The sequence below is a fragment of the Colobus angolensis genome, unplaced genomic scaffold, assembly GCF_000951035.1.
Source record: "Colobus angolensis palliatus isolate OR3802 unplaced genomic scaffold, Cang.pa_1.0 Scaffold28, whole genome shotgun sequence".
Lineage (NCBI taxonomy): Eukaryota > Metazoa > Chordata > Mammalia > Primates > Cercopithecidae > Colobus > Colobus angolensis.
Window position 1 is genome coordinate 4841273 of NW_012116043.1, and position 15135 is coordinate 4856407.

The 15135-nt window shown below is 43.8% G+C and overlaps 2 protein-coding genes across 4 annotated transcripts in view; one reads left to right on the top strand and one right to left on the bottom strand.

Moving 5' to 3' along the window:
* Positions 1-7520, bottom strand: part of LOC105516306 (chromosome unknown open reading frame, human C12orf65) — a 23050-nt gene extending 15530 nt beyond the window's left edge. The window contains exon 1 of one of the 2 annotated variants that reach the window (XM_011948454.1): positions 6906-7520. The gene's annotated coding sequence lies outside the window, so the exon portion shown is untranslated. Of the gene's footprint in view, positions 1-6547; positions 6694-6905 lie in introns of those variants that run through there. The other variant, XM_011948457.1, reaches the window with a different exon arrangement.
* The window catches only part of MPHOSPH9 (M-phase phosphoprotein 9), an 86447-nt gene continuing 78510 nt past the window's right edge, over positions 7199-15135 (top strand). Inside the window, exons 1-3 of one of the 2 annotated variants that reach the window (XM_011948452.1) lie at positions 7199-7368; positions 9941-10202; positions 13529-13682. In XM_011948452.1, coding sequence (XP_011803842.1) covers positions 10099-10202; positions 13529-13682 — 258 coding nt within the window. In that variant the 5' untranslated portion in view covers positions 7199-7368; positions 9941-10098. The remainder of the gene's footprint in view (positions 7369-9940; positions 10203-13528; positions 13683-15135) is intronic. The other variant, XM_011948453.1, reaches the window with a different exon arrangement.

The following is a 15135-nucleotide window of genomic DNA, read 5'->3' on the forward strand; positions in this document are numbered from 1 at the left end:
TTTTAATAGAGATGGGGTTTCACCATGTTGGTCAGGGTGGTCTCAAACTCCTGACCTCAGGTGATTCACAAGCCTCAGCCTCCCAAAGTGCTAGGATTACAGACGTGAGCCACCGTGCCCAGCGAGGCTCTGCATTTCTAACCAGCTTACAGATGAGGCTGTTGCTGCTGGTCCAGGCCCCACACCCCGTGGCAAGGCTAAGCGCTTTACACAAGGGTACTACTGCCTGTATTCTGGCACATACGACTGTCCACTGCTTGATGAGAGCCCTGGGATCATGATGGCAATGGTGAAGGCTAAAAAGGTGTAAAGGAGTGTTATGGGAGGGCAAGGAAATCATCCCAAGAAAAGGATTAAACAAATACTGATTTGAGCTAGCAGAGATGGTGACGTGGAAACAAGGAGACTGGGAAACTGGGTCACACGGGGAAAAAAAAAAACATCAAAAATGTCACCTCTATTGTGTTAATGTTCTAGAACAGTGTTGTCCAATAGAAACTAATGCTACTGGGCTGGGCGCGGTGGCTCAAGCCTGTAATCCCAGCACTTTGGGAGGCAGAGGCGGGCGGATCATGAGGTCAGTTTCACCTGGCTAACACGGTGAAACCCTGTCTCTACCAAAAACACAAAAAATTAGCTAGGTGTGGTGGCACGTAGCTGTAGTCCCAGCTACTCGGGAGGCTGAGGCAGGAGAATCTCTTGAACTTGGGAGGCGGAGGTTGCAGTGAGCTGAGATTGCACCATTGCACTCTAGCCTAGTGACAGAGTAAGACTGTCTCCAAAAAAAAAAAAAAAAACCAAAAAACAAAACTAATGCTACCCACATGTGAAATTCTAAATTTTCTAGCAGTTACATTAGAAAAGAAGTAAGAAAGTGATGAAATTTATATTTTATTTAACCCAATATATCAAAAACATTATTTCAACAAGTGATCAATATGTTATTATTATTCTGAGACAAGGTCTGGCTCCATCATCCAGGCTGGAGTATAGTGGTGCCATCTCAGCTCACTGCAATCTATGCCTTCCAGGCTCGCTACCTCAGCCTCCTGAGTAGCTGGAACTACAGGCATGTACCACCATGCCTGGCTAATTTTTCAATTTTTTGTAGAGACGAGGTTTCACCATGTTGCTGGTCTGGAACTCAAGCTCAAGCGATCTGCCTACCTCAGTCTTCCAAAGTGTTGGGATTACAGGCGTGAGCCACTGCACCCAGCCAATATTTTTAAATTGAGATATTTTTTCCCCTCCCTAAATATGAAGGCTTCAAAATCTAGGGTATAGTCATACTTACAGAACATCTCAGTTTGGACCACATGTGCTCACTAGCCACATGTGCTGGTGGCTACTTTATGGGACAATGTAGCTCTAGAATCTTGCTACCCAAAGTGTGGTCCACAGAGTAGGGGCAAAAGCACCACGTGGAGGATGGTCAGGAATGAAGATTTCAGGCCCTGCTCTGACATACCAAATGAGAACCTGCAGCTTAACAAGATCCTCAGGTGATGCAGAGGCACATAAAATTTGACAAGCATTGTTCCAGAACACAGGAATCGGCAAGCTCTTCTGATTGCTAGGACAGACACTTTTAAAAGCTTTTCTTTTTCTTTTTTTTTTTTTTTTGAGACGGAGTCTCGCTCTGTCGCCCGGGCTGGAGTGCAGTGGCCGGATCTCAGCTCACTGCAAGCTCCGCCTCCCGGGTTCACGCCATTCTCCTGCCTCAGCCTCCCAAGCAGCTGGGACTACAGGCGCCCGCCACCTCGCCCGGCTAGTTTTTTGTATTTTTTAGTAGAGACGGGGTTTCACTGTGTTAGCCAGGATGGTCTCGATCTCCTGACCTCGTGATTCGCCCGCCTCGGCCTCCCAAAGTGCTGGGATTACAGGCTTGAGCCACCGCGCCCGGCCCGCTTTTCTTTTTCTTTTCTAAAAAAGTAGAGATGGGGTTTCATCATGTTGCCAAGGCTGGTCTCAAACTCCTGAGCTCAAGCAATCTGCTTGCCTCGGTCTCACAAAGTGCTGGGATTACAGTCGTGAGCCACCATGCCCAGCCTGTTTCTTATTTATATAACATTTAAGAAACTGAGACAAGAATTCAGGAGGGCTGATTACCTGCTTATTCCATCTTGTTTCTTCCTTAAGGAGATGAAACCGTAGGTCTCAAAACAGTGACCTAATTAACAGTTAAGGGCCAAACAACATTGAGCTTAAACAGACCAACGTGCAATGTTGCCGCTTTGAAAAGACAAAACAAAACAAAAAAAAAAAAGAAAAGACAAAACAGCCAGCAGGTGGTGCCAGAAGCTAAGTGAGGGGAAAATGATTTTCTGAGAAATGCTTAATGATAATTCATGTTTCAAAAACGTGTTTTGGGGCTAGGTGTGGTGGCTCATGCCTGTAATCCTAACACTTTGGGAGGCTGAGGAGGGTGGACTGCCTGAGCTCAGGAGTTCCAGACTAGCCTGGGCAACACGGTGAACCCCCCTCTACTAAAATACAAAAAATTAGCCAGGTGTGGTGGTGCACACCTGTGGTCCCCGCTACTCGGGAGGCTGCGGCAGAATAATGGATTGAACCCTGGAGGCGGAGGTTGCAGTGGGCTGAGGTCACTGCACTCCACCCTGGGTACAGGGTACAAAAAAAAGTGTTTTGGTGCTCTCTGTAAAATGGTAGTTAAAAAGAAAGTAGCCTTTCTCTGTCTTTCACATCCTCCTGTTAGCTCATCCTCCTGCTGTAGGTGCCTGAGATCCTTAAGGGCTGAAACCTCTCAAATGGAACTAGTGAGTATTGCTGGTCAGGTTTGAAACAGACCATGCCATTTCCTAGAGTTGGGGTTTTACACTGAAGGTAAAGCGCCCTTCACTCACAGTAAGTGCAGATAATTACTTCTCAAACAAGGAAAACATAATAGAGTGAGCAGGAAATGCAGAGCTGTTGTCTTTGATTTTGGGGGATGGGAGGAAAAGGAGACTACTCTAGGTCTGGCCTAAATTTAACAGGCTTAATGCTTGAATGCTTAATGCTGCAGAATTCAAGAGCTAGCTAATGAAATAAAGAGGAAAACATTCCCTTCACATAATCCCAATATCTTGTTCGTTTTTATTTTTGAGCTGGAGTTTCGCCCGTCACACAGGCTAGAGTGCAATGGCGTGATCTTGGCTCACTGCCTCCCAGGTTCAAGTGATTCTCCTGTCTCAGCCTCCTGAGTATCTGGGATTACAGGCACCTGCCGTCACGCCCAGCTAATTTTGTATTAGCTTCTAGTAGAGACGGGGTTTCACCATGTTGGCCAGGCTGGTCTCAAACTCCTGACGTCAGGTGAGGTGCCTGCCTTGGCCTCCGGTAGTGCTGGGATTACAGGCGTGAGCCACAGTGCCTGGCCCTGTTGATTTTTTTTTAAGCAGAAAACTTTGAATCCACATAATTACACCTGTCCTATTTGTGTGTATCATATTTCTTCTATTTTTTTTTTTTTTTTTGAGACGGAGTCTCGCTCTGTCATCCAGCCTGGAGTGCAGTGGCACAATCTCAGTTCACTGAAACCTCCAACTTCCAGATTCAAGCAATTCTCCTGCCTCGGCCTCCCAAAGTGCTGGGAAGTGTGAGCCACTGCACCCAGCCTCATATCTGTTCTATTTATGGCATCTAACAGGAACTTTATAATTTATCAACTATACTATTAAAACAGAAACACACTGAAAAAGCAACACCACCACTGTATATTTTCTTCTAAGTCTCAAAGCCTGTATTTCTACTAATGATGCCTTGTGTTTGTTTAGCACTTAAAGATACCCAAACCAAAGCACTTTCTTCTTCTTTTTTTTTTGAGACAGGGTCTCCCTCTGTCACCCAAGTGGAGTGCAGTGGCGTAAAAATGGCTCAGTGCAGCCTTGTCCTCCTGGGCTCAAGCAAGCTTCTTCGCCTCAGCCTCCCCAGTAGCTGGGGCCACAGGTGTGTACCACCATACCTGGCTAGTTTTTAATTTTCTATAGAGATGGGGTCTTGCCATGTTGCCGAGGCAGGTCTCGAACTCATGGGCTCAAGCAATCCTCCTGCCTTAGCCTCCCAAAGTGATGGGATTACAGGTGTGAGCCACCACATCCAGCTGCAAAGTACTTTCAGATACATTATTGTATTTAATACAAATAAAGAAAATAAGAGATGCACACTTCCTGATTATCTCAGGAAGACCTATCTTGGAAGACCATTAGGTTTTCAATTTTTGAAACTAAATTATCCTTTCTACACCTTGTTTCGTTACCTTTCATAGTATCTCCAGATCTTTTTCCAGTTCCTTAGGCAATGTTAGATCCTTTTCCTTAACTTTTTCTGTTTTAAATTTTTATTTATTTATTTTTTTGAGACAGAGTCTCACTTTGTTGCCCAGGTTGGAGTGCAGTGGCACGATCCTGGGTCACTACAACCTATGCCTCCCGGGTTCCAGCGATTCTCCTGCCTCGGCCTCCCAAGTAGCTGGGATTATAGGCACCAGCCACCACGCCCAGCTAATTTTTGTATTTTTAGTAGAGACGGGATTTCACCATGTTGACCAGGCTGGTCTCCAATTCCTGACCTCAAGTGATCCGCCTGCCTTGGCTTCCCAAAGTGCTGGCAGTATAAGCATGAGCCACCATGCCCGGCCAACTTTCTCTTTTTAAAAGACTAATCAAGTACAGTAGAGAAGAGGGAAAGAGTAGAACAAGAAGCTTGATCTGTGACTGTGAACAATCAATATAACTCACTACTAGGCTGGGCGCAGCGGCTCACGCCTGTAATCCCAGCACTTTGGGAGGCTGAGGCAGGTGGATCACGAGGTCAGGAGATCGAGACCATCCTGGCTAACACGGTGAAACCCTGTCTCTACTAAAAATACAAAATAAATAAATAAATAAATAACTGGGCGTGGTGGTGGGCGCCTGTAGTCTCAGCTACTAGGGAGGCTGAGGCAGGAGAATGACGTGAACCTGGGGGGTGGAGCTTGCAGTGAGCCGAGAGAGCGCCACTGGACTCCAGTCTGGGAGAGAGAATGAGACACCGTCTCACCAAAAAAAAAAAAAAAAAAAGGTAACTCACATTCTGTATTTGACGACTCCTCTCATTTTTTCTTTTGTCTCAAAAAGGTCTTACTGCCGAGGAGTGCAAGCTCTGTGGCCAATAGACCTGCATTCAATGTCTCAATGCCACAATTTACTTACTGGGCAACTTTGGCTCTATTTCCTCATCTGTAAAATGGAGATACTACTACCTAGAGTGAGAACAAAATCATACATGTTGCCATAAATGTAAAGTACTTAGTGCTCACTAAATGGGAGCATGTCAGATCTCTCAACTACAAGGCTGAGGAACTTCGGAATGGCACACCACATACACTGTGATCTTATGACACAAACCCGGTCTGGGAACTGATTATTTCACGGGCCTTTGTTTTAGAGCTTAGGGTGAAAAGGCATCTAGAACAGTGGCTTGTAAATTATTTTACTTGGTATGGTCCAATTTAAGAAGTACTTAAGAAGCCATGACATTACTGAAAACATGTTATTTGGTGGGGTCATAATTCTGGTCTGTGAAATCAGGTACTAAGGAGATCACTGTGATGCCAAAAATATAGCCTGACTTCCCAGCAGGCTTGCACTGAAAGATAAAACCATCTTCAATGAAGCAAGTCCTGGTTTAAACAAAATATATTTTGGAATTATGTAATATAATTTAAAAAATCACGAAAAACAGGATAATATCAAATTTACCCTTTAAAAATTGCCAGGCATGGTGGCTCACGCCTATAATCCCAGCACTTTGGGTGGCCGAGGCAGGAGGATGACCTGAGGTCAGGTGTTTGAGACCAGCCTGGCCAATACAGCAAAACCCCGTCTCTACTGAAAATACAAAAAATTAGCCAGATGTGGTGGCGGGCACCGGTATTCCCAGCTACTTGGGAGGCTGAAGCAGAAGAATCGCTTGAACCCGGGAGGCAGAGGTTAAAGTGAGCCGAGTTCACGCCATTGCCCTCCAGTCTGGGTGACAGACTGAGACCCTGTCCCCACCCCCCCAAAAAAATAAAAAAAAGTAAAAAATACAAATTGGTAGGTATACTTAGGAAGCTCCAATGAGATGGAAGGCCTCCTGGCAAATCTGTCATTCCAAGGGCAAATCCATCTCCTGGGTCGTGGAGGCCTAAGTGATAGTGCCAGGGAAGTCCCTTTACTGTGAGCCAGAACCCCTGGAGGGAAATCGAGGAGCTGGAAGGACCTTAAAGGTTAACTAGGCTGAAGAATGTGGCCTGCACAGTGCACATGAAATGGGCTGGGGACCCACGGGGAGGAGAGCGGGTTCCCTTAGGTCCTTCAGAAGTAGGGCGGGGTGGCTGGCGCCTGTGATCCCAGCACTTTGGGAGGCTGAGGAAGGAGGATTGCTTGAGGCCAGGAGTTCAAGACCAGCCTGGGCAACATGGTGAGACCCCCCCCCCACGTCTATTTAAAAAAAACAAATATCTCCGCAGAAGCCTAGCGAGGGCAGTGCTGACACCTACTACGTGCCAGGCCTGAAACAGCACCTGATGCGTGCTCACAGCTCCACTCAGCTAACTACATGAGGATCCTTCCGTTTCGCCTTGGGCCTCCGTGGAACCGTTTTCTCCAGGACGGTAGTCTCTCCTCTCCCCTGCCCTAAGTGCTTGAACAGCCCCAGGGCCGACCCACAGCACCTAGCGTAAACCAGGTCTCGACAAAACTGAGCTAGGGTGTCAGGGCCGGCCCCACCCCACCGCCAGCGCGGCCTCAGGTAAACTGGCTGCGCCACTCGGGGTCGCAAGACGGGAAAAACCCAGGCGTCCCGGCTCCCAGTCCTCTCTCCGGAGCCCTTGACAGTCGTCGGCAGCCGTACGGTTACCTGACTTCTCCGCAGACGCTTACCTGGTCTCAGGACCCGACTTGTGCCCTCAACGTTCTAGAGGAACCCGAATCACCGCAGTAGAGGACTCGCAATCGCGATCCCTGATCTGCGCACGCGCCGTACTCTGATCGCGGTTTCCCTCATGTACCAGAGGCTCATGTTTACTCACTGCGCATGCGATAAACTGAAGCTGCTTTCCCTCGTGGCAGCGGCTGGCTTCCAGAGAGCCAATCAGAGAAGAGGGTTTCATAGCACTGCCACTCCCTTGTCACACCCCCGGGGTTGGACATCTCTCTTTGGTTGGAGCTGCGCGAGGGGGAAGGGCGAGGTGGACGCGCGCACCACCTTTGGCTGTCTCCGCTTCCTTCCGAACAGCCAATCACCGGCGAGACGCCGGGCGCGCGCGCGCGCGCGCTCGCTCGAGTAACGGTCGCGAGAGGCCGCTCTCCTGACCCTGACATCGGCAGCGGGAGCAGCGGCCAGGTAAGCGGCCGCAAGCCTGCAGGGAGCTGTAGGCCGCTGGGGACAGGGGACGAGACTTAGGAGACACCGTCTTAGCGGCCCCCTGAGTGTGGTGATGGGCTGGGGTGTGAGGAGACGGCGGCCGATGAACTTGACCCAACCGGAGCCCTTCGCGGTGTGGGAGCTTTGCCCGGCCGCGGTGCGCCTTTTCTAGACTCGGCGCCCTTGAGTGACACTCACGCGGCCCAATAGCGGAGCGCCCTTCCCGAGGGGCGGGGGGTTTGTGGTTTTATTTATTTATTTATTTTTTTCCCCCCATTTTTTGCCAAGGTGTCCCGGCTTCTTTTTGGGATCGCGGTTGTAGTTGCAGGAGCGGTGGCTTTTCTCCGTCCTCCTTGCTTTCCGTAGCTTAGGCGACTGCATGGATTCTCCCTCTCCTTCCCACTTTGACCCCAAGGCGGCCACCAGCCATTGCGGGCTGGCTGTGAGCCCCAGAATGTCAGGATCTGGTCTCATCCCTATCTGAAATCTCTTCCTCTCCCCCCAGCCTCCCGGCAAGGCGGAGCGCCCAGTTAACTTTCATGTTTCATAACCGCCAATCGTTCCTTTTGCCCAGCTCCCTTTTTTTGCTAGGGGGTGGGGACACCAAAAGCGTCGTATCTTGTTGCTGAGAAATAGAAAAGCTTTGCTCTTATATTCATTCTGTATCAAAATAAAAAAAAATTTTTTTTGCATTGTATATGTGGGTGTTTAAGGATTTTTCCCTCTTAACTTCCCTGCCCTCGCCCCAGCACCTCCACTCCAATGGAGAAGCATCCTTGAATTTGTAGTGGTTTTCCATCTGGATCTGCATCCGGATCCGGATTACCTCAGCAGGGGAAATAATAGATGGGGTTGCAGGTCCATCTCGCTGGAGAGCTTGTGTTTTCCTGGCATAACAGCACGGTAATTGGAATCCAGGTATTTCTGTTGCCAGTTGGAAGGGGCAGTCCTTGACTGTTTCAGTGCCCCATTTGTCGTGGGTGATGGGCTGAGCCACTGGGGAAAAGTCCATTTAGTTAGGTCCGGTTACCCTTTGCATTCACTCCTGTTCCTGAAGGAAATGGTCCCTGTTTTTGTGTAATGCTTTATAGAAGCAGGACCTAAAAGTGGGAATCTAGCGGAAGCGGAATACTAGACAGTATTCCTGTTGCACTCTCTAAGCTTTTCTGTTTGTAAGCAGCTGAAGTTTTTTTTTTCCCTTTATTTCTCCTTTTTCTTCTTGCTCCCTTGCTCTTTTATAAATGCATGAATTCCCCAGGAAGGAGGCATCTTGTTTGACCTGTTACAGCCAATTTGCCATCGTATATACCCAGCTTCAGTGAAATTTTAGTTGGCCTGGCAAATAATTTTTTTATTTAGTATTTTTATTTTTATTTTTTAGGAGATAGGGTCTCGCTCTGTTGCCCAAGCTGGAGTGCAGTGGCAGGATCATAGCTCACTGCAGCCTTGAACTCCTGGGCTCAAGTGATCCTCCCACCTCAGCCTCCAGAGTAGCTGGGACATGCTCCCAGTAGCAGCAGGCAGGCTCCAGTGTGTCCAGTTGGTTTATTTTCTAAGAATAGCTGTACAGAGACAAAAGACCATATATATAGTTCAAAATGTACTTCCAGACAATGGGGAAGCTATGGTTGTTAACAGTTTAATTGGCTCTTTTTAAAACAAATTAAATATTAAGTAGTTCAGTTCTTCTAGTCTCTGTATAAGTCAACAAACATATGTACTTGGTAGAATTTATTAAACAAATGAACAAGGCATGCAAGTATTCCAATTGTTACATAACAGAATTGTATCTAGAACCTTTATTGTAAAGCCTGGCAAAATGGTTTGCACTGTAATCCCCCCTGCTCGGAAGGCTGAGCACTTGAGGCCAGGAGTTGCAGACCAGCCTGGGCAACGTAGCAAGATGCTGTCTCTAAAAAAAAGAACATTGATTATTAAACATATAAAAATCTGAAATACTACCTGAAGAAGGTGATGCTACTTTTGCAAATAATCCTTGATGTAGATTTTTAATTGAGATACATAATTCATATACCATAAAATTCAGCCTTTTAAAAGTGTACAATTCAGTGGTTTTTAGTTCACAAGGTTGTCCAGCCATCATCACTAATTCCAGAATTTTTTATCACCCCAAAAGAAACTCCATACCAACTGCACTCACTAAGATTCTCTCCTTACTCTAGCTCCTGGCAGCCATTTGTCTATGAATTTGCCAATTCAAGATATTTCATATCAATGAAATCATATAGTCTGTGGTCTTTTGTGACTGGCTTTTTTTGCTTAGCATAGTATCTTCAGTGTTCTTCTGTGTTGTAGCATATGTCTTTTTATGGCTGAATCCTATCCTGTTCTATGGATATGCTTCATTCGTTTATCCATTTAGCCACTGATGGACATTTGGGTGGTTTCTACATTTTGATTATTATGAATACTGTTGCTATCCTTAATGGAGATCTGCATGAAAGAAGTTAAGGTTTCCAAAGTTATGTAAAAACAGTTGCTAGGTTTAGTGGCTTTTTATAGTAGTTTCTTTTCCCCCATTCATTTTCAGACTCTCTTGGAAGTTTAGCATATTTCACAGTTCTGAATGTTAGCCACTGAAAATGCCAGTAGACGATGAAGCCTCTGAAGATGACACGGATTCACTTTCCTCAAACAGTCCAAGAACCTTTATTTTCAAATAAGAGAATATAACAATTTCTTTACACTATGGAAGAGTTTGACTTGGTGAAAACCTTACACAAAACTTCATATTCTGTAGAATCTGATAAAAATTCTCTTCATTCTCTTGGACTGAACTTAAATACTGATAGGTAAGAATGGGATTTTAGAAAATGTAACAAATCAGAATAACCTTATTTGCATACGTTTACCAGTTTATCCAAATAGTGTCATAGTTACTGATTTGAATTATTGTTATTATTATTTTTTAACCTATCAAGAATGTTCAGGGAGGCTGGGCGCGGTAACTCATGCCGGTAATCCCAGCACCTTGGGAGGCTGAGGCGGGTGGATCACCTGAGACCAGGAGTTGGAGACGAGCCTGGCTAACATGGTGAAACCTGGTCTCTACTAAAAATACAAAAATTAGCCAGGTGTGGTGGTGTGCACCCGTAGTTCCAGCTACTCAGGAGGCTGAGGCAGGAGAATTGCTGGAACCTGGGAGGCAGAGGTTGCAATGAGCCAAGATTGCACCACTCCACTCCAACCTGGGCAACAGAGCAAGACTCTGTCTTAAAAATAAAAAAAGAGGCTAGGCGCAGTGGCTCACACCTGTAGCCCCAGCATTTTGGGAGGCCAAGGTGGGCGGGTCACAAGGTCAGGAGATCGAGACCATCCTGGCTAACATGGTGAAACCCCATCTCTAGTAAAAATACAAAAAAAAAAAAAAAATTAGCTGGGCATGGTGGCAGGAGCCTGTAGTCCACCAGCTACTCGAAAGGCTGAGGCAGGAGGATGGCGTGATCCTGGGAGGCGGAGCTTGCAGTGAGCTGAGATGGCGCCACTGCACTCCAGCCTGGGCAACAGAGCGAGACTCCATCTCAAAAAAAAAAAAAGAAAAAAGAATGTTCGAGGACAGTTGTTTAAGTCAGGAATAGGTTTAGTAGTTTCATGTTTTTCATTTCTCCCAGAGATACGTACTTTTGCATGGAAAGCATTCTGAAAAAGAACTTGTTTTGCTTGTTTTACTTTCCTTTACACTTTTTTGTTTGTTTTTGTAAATTACAAGTGTATCTTTAACATTTAGTTGCCTAAATATTATTTCTACATTTTTAAATAATTGGGACAAATGATGTTTTATGTTGCAGAAATACTTCACCAATGTGGGAAGCAGCAATTAAAGTTGAGTATTAGGAAGTTAAGACAAAACCAGGCTCTAAGTAGACAAAATAGTGGACTAAATAGATGTTATCAAAGTGTGTTTTATGCATTTTATTTATTTTTTTAAATGCATTTTATTTTTAAACTATCCTATGATTGGTTTGTTTTTATTTTTATTTTATTTTTATTTTTATTTATTTATTTATTTATTTATTTATTATTATTATTATTTTTTGAGACGGAGTCTCGCTCTGTCGCCCAGGCTGGAGTGCAGTGGCCGGATCTCAGCTCACTGCAAGCTCCGCCTCCCGGGTTAACGCCATTCTCCTGCCTCAGCCTCCCGAGTAGCTGGGACTACAGGCGCCCGCCACCTTGCCCGGCTAGTTTTTTGTATTTTTAGTAGAGACGGGGTTTCACCATGTTAGCCAGGATGGTCTCGATCTCCTGACCTCGTGATCCGCCCGTCTCAGCCTCCCCAAGTGCTGGGATTACAGGCTTGAGCCACCGCGCCCGGCCTGTTTTTATTTTTTAATGGTCTTAACACAGATTGGTTAGTTTGTTTTTCATCAGCCTGTTTACTTTCAATTTGCACATAGTCTGACAAGCTTGGTTATTGGGTTTCTAAATTTATAGTAGTGTAGAAACAGCAAAGAGGCAAGGACTGTAAGAGAGGAGAGCATCTATAAACAGCATGTAGAAGAAAGGAAAACAGCGGTTTTGGGGCCTTACTGGTAAAGGGGCAAGGAACTTTAAACACAGTAGGTCTTGAAGAAATTGTGTATTATAATTATAAATAAATACATTACTTAAAAATTGTTAATTCTCTACCCTTTTCAGGAGGAATTTAAAGCAGCTTACATGGGTATATAAAACAATGGGGGTGGGGAGTTGTAAAAAACAAAGGAATATGTGAAGTAAAACGAGAAAGTACACTTTAAAAGGCACAGGGAATGGTCCTACAGTAATCTATATGCACTTGCTGAAAGTTGGCCTCGCATTTTGGTTGTTGTATTACTTGGTGGTCCCTTTAAAGTACACTTCTAGAAGAAATTCCTGTGAGAACAGTGTTTGATTTGGGTGGAGGAAGCTGTGCCTTGCTAGTGAAAATTAGGCAATTAAACTTGTCTCCCTTTTCATTGTGACTGGCAGGTAAATTGGCCACATTTAAACTCGATTATTACAGCTATGTAAAACCCTTTACTGATAACATATGTTCTTCCCTTTCAATTTTTTTTTTTTTTTTGAGACGGGAGTCTTGCTCTGTCACTAGGTTGGAGTGCAGTGGCACGATCTCAGCTCATTGCAGTCTGCGCCTCCTGGGTTCAAGGGATTCCCCTGCCTCAGCCTCCTAATTAGCTGGGACTGCAGGCGTGCACCACCACACCCGGCTAATTTTTTGTATTTTAGTAGAGATGGGGTTTCACCATGTTGGCCAGGATGGTCTCCATTTCCTGAGCTCGTGATCTGCCCGCCTCGGCCTCCCCAACTGCTGGGATTACAGGTGTGAGCCACTGTGCCTGACCTCCTTTGAATTTTTAGTAATATTTTCACTGGTCCTAACTATTATTTTACTGTTATTTTTATTTATTTATTTTTAAAACAAATTCTTTGTGAAAGAAAGCAGGATATCAAGCAGTAAATAAATGAAAAGGATCTTTTTGTGACTAGATTTTAAGTACATTTTAATGTCCTGAAATATATTGTGTGTTTATAAAACAAATCCAAAATAACTTACCTGAAGTTTGGAAAAGCAGTACTCCTGGAAAGAATCAGTGCTGTTTTACACACTGAGTAGGCTAAGTAAGTCCTGAATACTTGCTGCTAATTTGCTTGGCACAACTTTTATTCAGAGATAGTGCCGAGATAGATATCAGCTTATCGTACCAAATTATGGGTATCCAGTGAACAAGATTTGACTGTCATTTGGGGCAGTGGAGAAAGAATCCCCACTGCACAATGAAGGGCTGTTCTTAAAGTTGGGGGAAATAATCCTCTGAAATAGGGGAGATCAGAGAAGCTGGAAATTAATCTTATTGTTTAGCACAGACTTTTTTTATTTTCTGCTGATCTTTTGGAGTGTTCTCTCACTTCTGGAAAAGGTCTTTCTGTTGTGTTCTTAAAAAGAATACAGTGCGGTCTTTTTACTGCCCTTTTCCTTTTGTGAACCAACTTGTGATCAGATTTTCAGCAAATGAGGTGCCATTAGAGGGATTAAATATCAATGGTTTTGTACTGCTCTGCTAAATCTTGAACTGCTGAATTATTCAACACTTTGATAGAGTGAAGAAAACCATTTGAATTATTTATGTTTCAACAGAAGTAGTCCCCACCTTAGTACAAATGGGGTATCCTCTTTCTCAGGGAAGACCAGACCATCTGTAATTCAAGGTACAGTTGAAGTCCTAACTTCTTTAATGCAAGAGCTACAAAACAGTGGAAAGGCTGATTCGGAACTTTGGAAAAGCTGTGAGGTATCTCATTTTGTTTTATTTTTGTAATTTTAAAGTAATTGTATTAAAACATACCTCTACTAAACTCTAAATTATTAGAAATTTGTGTCCTGAAGAGCATGACACTTTTAAGTTAATGCTAAAGTGGTCAAGTATATTAATTTGGGAATGATATTGAATGAATGGGAAAAAGGTGATCAAAAGTATTTTTTAACAATATATTACTGATTAGACATTCTAATTTGCATATTAAATATGAACTAAAACATTGTCTTCATTCAGAGACCTGAGAATCCCCAAATTATTAAAATTGTTACTAATTGTAATGTTGTCAGTAACTATATGGAATTGTCATCATTTTAAAAAACCTAAATCCACTTTGAAATATTTTCAATGTTCTAATTATAAATTGAAGCTTCTATTTAGTACCTTACCATATTCAGCTGTGATACATTCCATTATATTGTTTTCAGATCAGTGGTTCTTCCTTTGGTTCATAGATTAAACTGTGATATAAAAATGTGATAGTTAAAAGAATACTTACATGGCCAAACACAGTGGCTCACGCCTATAATCCTTTCACTTTAGGTGGCCAAGGTGGGAGGTTTGGTTGAGGCCAGGAGTTTGAGACTAGCCTGGGCAAGATAGTGAGACCCTGTCTCTACAAATATAAATACATACATAAATTAGCTGGGCATGGTGGCATGGGGTCCGTAGTCGTAGCTACTTGGGAGGCTGATGTGGGAGGATCACTTGAACCCAGGAGGTCAGGGTTGCAGTGAGCTATGATCACAGCACTACACTGCAGCCTAGGTGACAGACTGAGACCCTGTCTCTCTCTCTCTAAAAACAGAGAACCTGTAATCCCAGCACTTAAGGAGGCAGAGGTAGATAGCTTGAGCCCAGGAGTTTGTGACCTGCTTGGGCAACATAACTAGACCCCCTCAGTAAAAAACAAAACAAAACAAAACAAAAAACAAAAAACCTTACATATAAATTTTGTTTCATAGAATAATGCTCAAGATAGACTTTCTTAAGGCTGAATTTGATAGTTTTTAATAGAAATGTATAAACCATTATTCTTAGAAAGCAGTAGATCTTATTTTAAACGTTAATTATACTTTTAAAAGCATAATTTGTGTTATTTTTTAGAAACTAGAGTAAGCGAAATGAAAGATTACCTGGTTTAAGAATTCAATAGCAGCAACTGCTAGGTGTAATTATTTATATCCATTATCCATAATTATTGGAATTATAAGAAAGTATTACTATATGCTTAAAAAAATTGAGTTTTCAGTTTTATACTTTATGCTTGTTTGCATATAATAATGAGTATGTACTAATGTGAAAGACCTTTAAAAATGCCCATACAAATGCAATTAAAAATGGAATGTTTTATTAAATATATTAAATGTTTCCCCTAATGTATCTACTCATTAGCTTTTCGTTTGTTTTTTTTTTTTTTTTGAGTCGG